This window comes from Pseudophryne corroboree, chromosome 12 (assembly GCF_028390025.1).
Source record: "Pseudophryne corroboree isolate aPseCor3 chromosome 12, aPseCor3.hap2, whole genome shotgun sequence".
In the NCBI taxonomy this organism is placed as follows: Eukaryota; Metazoa; Chordata; class Amphibia; order Anura; family Myobatrachidae; genus Pseudophryne; species Pseudophryne corroboree.
The window spans coordinates 128,119,212-128,131,176 of NC_086455.1; the positions used below are offsets into that span (position 1 = coordinate 128,119,212).

General features: G+C 45.1%; 1 protein-coding gene across 1 annotated transcript; it reads right to left on the reverse strand.

The window, feature by feature from the left end:
• Positions 1-317: 317 nt before the first annotated feature.
• On the reverse strand, positions 318-7,985 carry LOC134980459 (AT-rich interactive domain-containing protein 4A-like). The gene is made up of 6 exons (XM_063947297.1): positions 7,694-7,985; positions 4,359-5,300; positions 3,220-3,324; positions 2,869-3,078; positions 972-1,118; positions 318-677 (listed from the first exon to the last, which is right to left on the reverse strand). The coding sequence occupies exons 1-6, from the start codon at positions 7,875-7,877 to the stop codon at positions 589-591; spliced, it is 1,677 nt and encodes a 558-aa protein (XP_063803367.1). The 5' UTR covers positions 7,878-7,985; the 3' UTR covers positions 318-588.
• Positions 7,986-11,965: the final 3,980 nt, after the last annotated feature.

Sequence of the window (11,965 nt, forward strand, 5' to 3'; positions counted from 1 at the left end):
TAGCCTAAGAAGCAGAGCCTATCAGTTAAGTAGGTCTGCTTCTCTCCCCTCAGTCCCACGATGCAGGGAGCCTGTTACCAGCAGTGCTCCCTGAAAATAAAAAACCTAACAAAAGTCTTTTTCAGAGAAACTCAGTAGAGCTCCCCTGCAGTGCATCCAGTCTCCTCTGGGCACAGGATCTAACTGAGGTCTGGAGGAGGGGCATAGAGGGAGGAGCCAGTGCACACCCATCTAAAGTCTTTAGAGTGCCCATGTCTCCTGCGGAGCCCATCTATACCCCATGGTCCTTACGGAGTCCCCAGCATCCTCTAGGACGTAAGAGAAATATTATTCACACATTTCTCAAATTCCTAAAAATGTAATTCCTCTGTTTAGATAAAACAAGAAGCCACTGCGGCAGACTCACTGCTAGTCTAACCCTAATTTATTATTTAAGAAAAAGATTAAAAAAATGAAGAAAAGTAAAAAAAAAAAATTTCTTTAGCAAATTAATTGAGTGCTTCATGAGGTAGGATTAAAGGGATGGAGGATAAGTGTCCATGGCAGGCGGCTGATGGGAAGTAGGTGACGCCACGTATCTCCTGCACTCTACAGGCAGTGTGCTTTGTGGGACGAGGATGAGGAACCCATTCCAGCCCATGAAGATGCAGAGGACATTGATGCTCTGGTATTGTACACTGTGGGTAGATTAAAGAAAAGTTAGTTCAACAGCAAAATATACAGAAATTAGCCACGACTGTTATTATTATTACATGGGAGGGATGTCTGCATCTTGATGACAAATCTCTATAATGTTTGTGACCACACACATGCAGAGACATTACTAGCAGTCACAGAAGATCTGTCTATCATGGATGACACACAAAGGAGATTGATCAAACTGTCCCCAGCATCTACATGTTCTTCCCTTATAGCCAGAGAACTCCCGTCCTGTGAGCACAAGAAGGAGAACACAGGACAGTGAGGCTCACCTTTTCGGCCTTTGTTTTGTGACTCTATCCGCTTCCTGTCTATTGCAGCTACTTCAGCCTTTAAGGACATGTACTGCTTTCTGATCTCCTGCAGTGTATCCTCGAGGAACTCAATCTTCTCTGTGCCAGACATATTATCCAGTTCATCTAAGAGTTATAACAGAAATAAAGCGTTACATCACCAGGACAGCACCTGCCCTCCACAATACATATTCCATTATTTAATATTTGCACACGGAGCTCTAATGAAAGTGATAATGATCATCGGAGGTAACGGAATCATCATCTTGTGGAGTAAGCAGGACAGCCATAAGAATGATACAGCTACAAAGTCACCTGCTAATGGCTAGGGCTCAACAGGCCAAGGACAGTCTGAGGCTGATCTCTATTTCCTCAGCTGCTGCAGCTGCAATTGCTGCGGATATCCAGAATTTTACTTTTTTGCTGAACACCACTAACGTGGGGTCATTGGGGCTTGGGATGGTAATGTGTGTGACCTTTAGGCTTCTCTCACCCTCTCTCGTGTCATAATACCTCTCGACAGTGTTTAGGGAATAGGAGGGCATATCAAGCAGTCTTGAGGAGGCTATGAATCAGCTGGGCAGTGGTCTTCACACCTGAAACACCTCCCTGGTTAAGGAAGTATGGGGTAGCCATAGTAGCTCATAGCTGATCACTAAAGAGCATGCATTCATCTCTCATTACAGCACACACACTGATCTGTGGATGGCTACGTGGTTATAGTGTCCCTGATATCAGTAGATACAAGTCACAGCAATGGTGATCTTTCCTCTCACCGGGACAGCAGAGAATTGCTGGCATCTGTCTTTTCAGCCAGTGTAGCCAAGAAACAAACCCTCCACAGCGACCTACACACCGGTATCAGCATCCTATGTCTCACACTGCTCTGAGGATTGCAGCACTTTGCTCTCACTAGAGCACAGCATGGAGCTTTCTATCATCACACCGCAAACCCGGGTCCGACCCTTTCACACTACACTTTCAACCCGGGTTATTGCATGGTTGGCCTTTTAACTCAACCCGGGTCAGCAATTAAAACACCATGGATGTCATTTTAAATGGACTTTTTTTGGCTCAGAAAGATGAGGTGTCAGAGGGGACAAAAGGAGAGGGTGGGGACAGCTCAGAGCATTGCAGGAATCATGGCTGGCAGAGCTATGTTTTTATATACAATTGCATCTTTAACTGTTCCAGTAACTTACCTCCCAACTGTCCCGTCTTTTTTGGGACTGTCCCACCCCTGGGCTGCAGTGTCCCACGGTGGGGGGTGGGGTAGTTGGGAGGCTCCTGTCACTGCTGCTACACATGCACAGGTGACAGAGGGAGAGGGGGATGGGCATGCCCCCTCAGTGATAGTACAAGGGGGGGTGACTCACGATTGAGGCTCTGTCACGAGGCCACGCCCCTTTCATATAGGTCACACACCCTTTTTGGGCACACTTAGCGCGCGCCAAGGTCCCTCTTTGTACTTTTAATAAGTTGGGAGGTATGCAGTAAGCTGCCTAGCAATCTCTGCCTCACCTCTAATTCTTAATAGCTCTAATGCTCTCTGTGTAGCAGGACTCAGGCTGCTGACATCAAGGCACACAAAGAACAGCCAATCAGCACATTTATATGAATGCAGGGATGAATAACCCGGGTTGGACACTTTAGAGTGCACATTGACCCGGGTCCAACCCTTGTTTAACACTGCGGGTTGAAATGCAGGGTTACTCGACCCGGGATATTCAAAAGTGTTATTTTTAGACTGCACCTCAACCCGGGTCGGCAATATTCCGGGATATATTTGCGGTGTGAAAGGGGTATTGCTCAGCCAAATACAGAGTCTTCCTGCCCCCCCCAAAGACGAACCATGAATTTGAAATGCATCACTTACTGAGCTGCAGTGTCCACTTGTACACCCTTGGTGTAGAGTGCTGGTGCTTCTTTCTATGCTTGTCTCTTCTTACTTGTTTTATATGCGGAGATGTGACTGTGGTTGGTGATCGCATCATCTCTTGTGGCTTAGGAACACGTATGTGCTTATCAGGAGCACACTTACTGGGGGTGTCCAGAGCAGAAAGCTTTTCACTGTCACTGCTTTGACCTAAAAATATAATAAATCCACAAATGACCAGTTAATGAGGAAACACAATCATTAATAAGTTGTTAGTAAATAAAGATTCCCAATAGTGGTATTACATGTTGATGTCAATACATTAGACTGGCTGAAACGTGAGCGTCTCACCTATTCCATTCTTTTCACCCTTAGATGAAGCGCTCATTCGCTTTGGTGCGCGCTTCGGTTTCTTTGCCAGTGTCCCAAGGTTGTTCTCACTGATCCGTTTATGGCCTAATAAGGGATGAAACAGAGAAAACCAAGTCTTAGAATAAAATACTACCCCAGCTGAGAGCAATCAAGAGATGGGGACAAAACGGACTCCTGTCCATATAACAGCGTCATGTTGTACAGAAGAGACTTGTATAGAAATGTCCTGCTGAGCATTCTTTGTTACACAACTCCATACGGATTATACTATACTCTGATCTCATATTGAGAGCGTGTACTGCCTTATGTACTATCTTAAAAGAAAGATCACACTCAAACTTCTCCCAGGGCAACATGCACAATAAGGACTTCACAAATAGTGGTGCCCAGAGACTAAAACAAGTGGGGCCAAGGGTGATGTCCAAATATCAGTATGTAGTTGGCACAAACTCTTTACTGCTATTGTCATCAGCAAAAATGCAGTCACCACCAGGGCTAGCACGCAGACAGACGGACTGGCACCTCCATGCCACCCACTGGGCACAAGTGCTAGCAGAAGCACATCAGTATGTGAAAGGACAATGGGGGAGACATCTGTATGTGGGGCAAAAATGATACAATGACTGCCATGTGCGAGTGCTCACAAGTATGTGTGGGTCACAGTATGATTACATGCACTGAGTAACTGTGGGGGAACAGAATAAGTCTAATCTCTTTACAGAACTGCGAGCATTATAATTATTTCCTATTACGCACAGGCCTGGACAGATGTAAGTATTAAGCAATATAATGAATGATACCTATTTATGATAAAAAGCTCTATGGAGCATATACAGGAATTATGGGTCTAATCTCTCGCATATACAATGACCCAGTCACTGTAGTTTCTATATAGCTGGGCTGTAAGGATATGTCCATTAGCCGCCTGAGCCTTGCTTGTACTTAGCGGAATAGGTGACCACTCCCGTGTCTGGGACATAAAACCAATAAAGGGGCAACTAATACTTTCAGGTAATTCTGCATGAAACATAGCTCCTTATACACCATCACATTTCACCACAAAGCACTTGTTCCCTATTGGTGCTACAGTAACTATGGCCTGTATTACAGGTGTTTACCTTTATCTTTGTGAGATTCTTCTGTCACACTGTCCACTTCGATGGTTATGTCACTCTCATTCTTTATGCTGTGAGACTCATCATGACTGAGCGCAAGGGGAGAAGTCACAGAGTAACTCTGAGGCGGAACAGTAGGGGGCAGTGTGGGTACAAGTATGGTCTGTGTGTCCATCTCCGCTACCATGACCTCTACCTTGTCCTGTTTGTCACCATCATCCAAATCAACTTCATGACAAACCAGAGTATCTGGTCCAATCACGGGCATTATATGCTCCGGTTCTTCTTTACAGGATACCCTAGGGATACCATTCAGTGTCAAGTCATATTCGTCAGCTCTAGTGTTCTGCATGTGTTCTAGCTCAGAGGTTAAGGAGAGCATGTCCTCATTTACATTCTGCATCTGCTCTTCCTCAACTATGTTGAAAGGCTCTGAAGTCTCACTGAACACAACAGGTTTCTCTTCTGCCGTAATGACCGGCAGTCCTAGCTCACACTCTGCACGCAACTTTTTCTCTGGAGGGGTCTGTTTTGGTGGTTTCCTCTTGCGACTTTTCTTCTCCTTCATTGGTGGAACACTTGGAAGATCCACTTCCATAGGAGCAAAGAGTAACTCCTTAGTCTGTAATGAAGCAAATACTACAAAGTCTAATGCCTCGGGTTCTTCTTTAGGTTCCACCAAATTATATTCTTGAGGTACTGGCAGAATTTGTGTATTCTCTAGAGTAGGTTCTTTTGTTTTTCTTCTCCTTCCCTTAGACTTTGGCATATTATCGGCCTCTTTTACATCTACGATTAGTTCTGTTTGCTTCCCATCAATTGGAACAATTTGTTCACTTTTTTCCACTTCTTGATGTAAGGTCTGAGCTGGCTTTACCAGGCTGTATTCCTGATCTTTAGGAGCAGAAACAACTCGCGCCATTTCTTGCTCAGATATTGCAGAATCTACAATCCGAAAAAAGATCAAAATACAACTAGGACAGCAGCAATACTACCACTGAGAACATATGGCTTTAATAAGACAAAAAGGAACATAAGGCTAAAGATGGAAGTCGTCCGTGCCACACAAGAAATACAGATTTGAACATATATCACAGGATAGACTGGATTTTATAATAGGTAATGAGAAATTGACAAACGTGTTAAACCACTTAACTGGCATGCTCAGATAACAGGTGGCCGCAGTCCCCCAATGTTTAAAAAGTAGATCCAGATGTGCATAATATAATAAATATTTTAACATACTTTTTCGACTATATTAAATTAAGGGGGGAAAAAAGAAAAAAATATTTTTGTGAACGGTTTAAGAGAAAAATAGTCAATTAAGTGGTTAAACAGATCAGACCTAAAATGTCAATCCCCTAATGGTGAGGAACGGAGCATGAAACTAAGCACAGCAGGAACCTGCCATGTAAACTAGATTAGGAGTACATGGTTCATTACTGGTCTATTATGTCACCACATTTACTGTAAGGGACAAAGATCCCTTTACTATAAATAATGCATATTATAAGGCGCCTAAGATTTTGGTGAGCTGTTTAAAAGGAGTCTGCCTCCAGTCTTCTATACTTTACTATGGACATAAAAATCATTGTCATTTAGCCTTGGTATTGTTACACCTCAATGGTGTGGACAGAGCAGGGCCGTAACTACATGTGTGCCAAGGGGGCTTGGCACACAGCGCAGTTGCCCTGGGGGCGCAACGGCCAGCGGCATGTAATGAGTCAAATTGACTCATTACATGCCGCCTCTGTGTGCGCCGCGCTGGAGGAGAGAGACCAGCGCCAGGTTCAAGGAGGAGGAGGGAGGGGGAGCAGGGAGCCGCAGCAGCGCTATTTGATTGGTAGTAAGCGCCGCTGCAGCATCCCCCTCTCCTTCTGTATTGGCTACCCAGCGCTGCTATGGATGCTGGGATGCGGTTCCTTCATCCCAGCATCCACAGCAGCGCCAGGCAACCAATACAGAAGGAGAGGGGGATGCTGCAGTGGCGCTATCTACCAATCAAATAGCGCTGCTGCGGCTCCCTGCTCCCCCTCCCTCCTTCTCACCTCACACAGCCTGCACCGAGAGGGAGCTGCACGAGGAGCCTGTCAGCGGGGAGAAGGTAAGTATGTCTCTCTCAGGGGGACACCGTCTGCCGCAATGTGTAAAAAGGGGTCCTGGCTGCCGCAATGTATAAAAAGGGGGTCTGGCTGCCGCAATGTGTAAAAATGGGGGCCTGGCTGCCGCAATGTGTAAAAAGGGGGCCTGGCTGCCACAATGTGTAAAATGGGGTCCTGGCTGCCGCAGTGTGTAAAATGGGGTCCTGGCTGCCGCAATGTGTAAAAAGGGTGCCTGGCTGCCACAATGTATAAAAAGGGGGCCTGGCTGCCGCAATGTGTAGAGAGGGGGACTGGTGCCGTAATGTGTAAAAAGGGGGGGCCCTGGCTGCCGCAATGTGTAAAATGGGGTCCTGGCTGCCGCAATGTGTAAAAAGGGTGCCTGGCTGCCGCAATGTGTAAAGAGGGGGCCTGGCTGCCGCAATGTGTAAAGAGGGGGCCTGGCTGCCGCAATGTGTAAAGAGGGGGCCTGGCTGCCGCAATGTGTAAAGAGGGGGACTGGCTGCCGTAATGTGTAAAAAGGGGGACGCTGTCTGCTGTAATGTATAAAAGGGGCTCTACCTGGTGTAGTGGCGCTACTGTGCAGCGTAATTTGAATAATGTAGACTACTGTGCACCGTAGTATGAATTGCTGTTATTTTGTGGCCACGCCCCTTCCCCGTGAAGCCACGCCACTGCACTGCCCCTGTCTTACATGGGGGGGGGGGGCACTGTCGTTTCTTGCACACAGCGCTAAAATGGCTAGTTACGGCACTGGGACAGAGTATAACGTTCATGTGAGTAAGACTCACGAGGGCTATTGGAAGAAACAAAATAGCTGTAACATACAGCTTGAGGCCAACAGGGGGCACACTAGAACAGGTGTGCTGGTCTGCCAGTACAATCCAATGGTGAGTAAGGTCTGGCTGCAGACCTTACTCACCTTTTACAGTCTTATATGAAAGTTATACTTTGTCCAGGCCATTTGCGTGTAACAATACTAAGGCTAAATGACAATGATAGAGGGTTAAGGGAGGATGGATACAAAAAACCCCTTAGGTGTGTACAGTATGTATGGAGATAACATTCAACTGGTCATACAGGTCGTTTGGATGCTGCACAAGGGGTCTCCACCAGGACGTATATACACAGTGTTATATATTTTACAAAAGGGAAATCAAACACCTAACTATGGTGCCATTACATGAGATGCACTGTCATCACATTGCCGAATGTACTCTTTAGTAATCATCACAATACCTTTTAATCCATTTGATAAGGCGGCATTACCAGGCACGCTGGTTGTCATATGTTTACTGGAGGCCTTGCCCTCACCACTTGGAGTCTTGGATAAAACACAATCCTCATCAGACTGGAGAGTGGTGTTTACTTGAGGCCTCGATTTCTGCTTCTCTTTCATCTTCCTTTCGCTATCCTTTTTCATTTTCAGCTTTATATTTCAAAGTACTAGAACTTAGAAATCAGTATTGAGAGACTGCAACATAAATCACATTGATAAGCTCTCTCATATAAGTATGGTGCTCCTGCCAAGCAGCTACCAACTGTAATATTTCAAACACATGACAGTTTGGTGCTCCAGCCAATCGGCTCCTTCCAGTCAAGGTTTGAAAAAAGACAGTTGAGAGCTGATTGGCTGCAGCACCATTTACCATATGCAACTAGTTTCAAATAGCTAATACTCATTAATAAATGGTCCCCTAAATATATTCACTGTGTGGAAAGGGAGGATACTCACCAGACCTCAAATTGGCAGCAATTTATTGTGGTCACTCCATGTTACAGAGCAGTTGACGTTTTGGACCAAATAAGGACCTTTTTGAGGCCAAACAGCCATATATCATATCTAGCAATCAGATAACAAAGTTTCCATTAGTGTGGGGGGGAGCCAATTACCCATGATCAAACACTGAATGAAAAAAAGTCCGTTCTTAACAATTTTTCCAAACTCATACATATATATATTTTTTTGTTACACAAGCTATCCTATTAGATCGCACGTAAAAAATAAAATAAAAAAAATTCTCAAACACAGGTTTTCACAGGCCACAGACCCATTTTCTTGTGAAAATGGGGCAGCTTTTATGGATTTGGTTTTGCCTGCCTGGGGCAGGTGAAACAAAATCCCAGATAATTTGATACCCAGTAAGTGCTTCGCTGGGGGCTAACTGGATACACTAAAAGAGTGAAGGTGAAATAACACTTACAAGGTCCCCTAGAAATACCAGCAGCACTCTTTAAGATCAGTAGCACCTTTAACTGCAGAACACACAGGTGACTATGAGGACATCACTTCTGGTCATGTGATATATAAGCCAATGCGTATGCAAATACACAAAGGGCAGTGGCTGTCACAGAAACTATTTAACAAACTACCTTTAGGGGTATATTCAATTAGGGTCGGATCCATTCCGACATGCATTTTTCGGAATGGATCCGACGAGCCCTATTCAAATCTCATCTCAATTAGACTTTTAAAAAGTCGAATTGAGATGAGGGACCCAGAGGAGGAGAGGGGGGTGGAGCCGCGGGGAGACCAGCGTGGACAGCCACGGGCAGACGGAGGAGATCAGCGCTACAGGAGGATGTCACACAGCCGCCAGATCTCAAGGCAGTGTCCACCCGGCTCCAGTAAGCGTGACCTCACTTGCTGGAGCCGGATGGACGCTGCCGTGAGTGGTGCGGCTGAGAGACATCCTGCTGCAGCACTGCTCTCCACTGTATGCCCGCAACCCACCCACACTCTCCTCCTCTGGGTCTCACATCTCAGTCCGACATTCTTTTATGTCGGACCGAGATGGTCGGTAACGGGGCCAAATCCTGTCGAACTTGCCCCCGTTTCACTTAAAAGTACGTGAATCGGTAGCTACACCGCCGATTCACGTACTATTCCACAAGTCGAATTCCACTACTTGTCGAATAAAAACTGCTGGGACTGAATAGGTTGAATCACTATTCGACCTTAAAAAGTCGAAAACTGCCGTCTTTTCGACACCAATTGAATATACCCCCTTATCTTAATAATTACTGTCCTATCTAGGAGCCTTGGTAATATGAGCACATATCGAAACAGACAAGCTGAAGCTTAAGGTGGTGACGTTAATAACATGACTCAGTCATATTAAGTACAATTTGCATACCACCATGTTGATTTGTAGCTATGGGTAACTCCTCCACTTGTCCTCATTAGAATATTGCTTACATTTTCTTACACATATAAATCAGAGCTTTTGTTATCTTTTGCATTGCATAAAGCACTGTACACCATGAGTGTTATTGTGATGGTTTGCCTTGTAGTCATTTCAGAATCGGGTGAAATAAAAAATGACCACCAAGGGATTATATGTAATAGCCTGCTACAGGCCTAGATTGCATTTTGTGGGAGCCCCACAGCGACTAATTATGTTTTAACTATTAGACCTTAGAAAGGCACAAGAAATGAAGAATCTATATAAAAAATAAAAAAAGATTTCAATATATATTGGAAATCTATAAATATTAATAACAAACAAATTGTGCTTACCTGCAATCCTTAGGACTGATCATGAACATGGTTGTGCTTCCGTTCATCCACATCACTTCTGGTGGGCCGCCACTTTCCATGGGGAGAAGGAGTAGATGGGGGACAGGGGCAGAGGCACATATGGGGAAGGGGTCCGTGGCAGGACAGCAGGGGTAAGGTGCCCAGAGACACTGGGTATCCGTTCAGATGATCGACTATGTTAAGGTCAGCCACTATTGGTCGACATGGACAGGTGGTAGACACTGCTTTTAAAAAAAAAAAAAAAAATTATATATATATATTTTTTTTTTTTTTTACTTTTTCATACTTTACCATCCACGTGGACTACGATTGGGAACGGTAACCCGCAGCATGGCGAGCTAAACGAGCCATGCAAGGGGACGCGGTACACTAATGGGGGTTCCTGTTAATGTTACGGGGGAAAAAAGGACACCAAAAGCAGTTAAAAATCCCATGTCGACCTTTTCATCCGTCGACCATTTGCCCATGTCACTATCAACCAATAGTGGTCGACCATAACATTGTCAACCAATTATACTGGAACCGAGACACTGCTGACGTTTCTAAAGAGCCACTATCACTGTGCGCTGCAGCTGAGCCACTCACATTCAGCGATGGACGAGATCTTATTTTTTTGCAGTTCAGTGATTACTGATGGTCTAGAGACCCAACCTGCCTGTCACTTAAGGTGGGTACACACGGTACAATGTGTACCTACCGATACGATACAATCCGAGGCTCGACAGGGGACAGGGTAATTTTACCCCTCCCCTATAACATACCTAAACCCGCCTGGGGTGGCTGCCTAGGGCTAACTCCCCTTCTGCTGCCTATCCCTAGCCTCAGTAGTGAGCCAGATACTTAGCTCCAGGGGGGTCGGCGATCTGTTTCGGCCCAGGGTTTCTGAGTGGAGTCGGGATTCTGACATCGGTCACATGCAGCCGGCATCCTGACTGGCAGGATGCTAACCGCATCCCTCCTCAGCTACGTACAACTCCAGAATAGGAAAAACTACACACACTGGATCAGATTTTTTTTTTTTTTTTTTTGAGATATAATATAAATTAGTACAGAAAAAAAAAAAATCCCTGTGGAGCCCGATGGAACCCCAAGAAGAAAACCTCTTCTTTCTCCCATAAGGTCATGCTGCTGCAAATAGTACCTGTGATACACTTATCAAATCTGGTGGTCCTGGTCTCTTATAAGTCAATTTCTAACTCAAGACCTGATTAAGAGTTAGAGGAAGAACAAAACCATCCTCTAGTGTAGTGCAGTTGGCTATAGTGTAGGCATGTTAGCTATATCAGCACCTACTTTAGAAACCACACCATTTTTGTATAACCTCATCATTAATATATATGGTCCATTTTTTAGTACGAGATTGACATTTCTCTGGCTGTGTCCACACATAAAACTAAATCTAACCAGCATACATGTTGGGAATACCCTATTTTCCAAACTGTTCAATGTTTGGGGTCAATCTAATTATCCATGAAGGGGGCGAGTTGCTGTTGCACCGCAGTTCGTACACCTTCCGACCCAATTTCACATCCTCACCCTCTCCCCTACGGGTCTGCAAACAAAAATCTGCGAGTCACATTGGGCAGTCAGCCAGCATTATGAGCACTGGGATTCTGACTATATCCCCTCTGAACTCTGCATGTCCTAAAGGCCTAGGCCTGTTAACCTTTTGTTTGGATCTATGTCTCGAGTGCAACAGTTAGTAGCTCTAGCAGAAGTAGACTAGTGCAAAACTGGAACTACACACTTAACAGCAAATAAAGCCCTGCTTGGCACTGGGGGGAGAGGATATAGCAAAGGCACAAGTACCAAAAGTAGCATAGCCTATAACACTTCTCCAATAGGAAGGCAGAACAATGGTCCTAATTCAGATCTGATCGCAGCAGCAAATTTGTTAGCTGATGGCCAAAACCATGAGCACTGCAGGGGGGCGGACAGATATAACATTTGCAGAAAGAGTTCATTTTGGG

What these genes read in the sequence shown, in the direction of transcription:
- LOC134980459 (XM_063947297.1), bottom strand. Translation starts at nt 7,877, where the DNA reads ATGAAAAAGGATAGCGAAAGGAAGATGAAAGAGAAGCAGAAATCGAGG. An exon ending in CTTATCAAATGGATTAAAAG is followed by an intron (nt 5,301 to 7,693) that starts GTATTGTGATGA and finishes TTCGGATTGTAG; the next exon opens with ATTCTGCAATATCTGAGCAA. An exon ending in ACAAAACAAAGGCCGAAAAG is followed by an intron (nt 678 to 971) that starts GTGAGCCTCACT and finishes ATCTACCCACAG; the next exon opens with TGTACAATACCAGAGCATCA.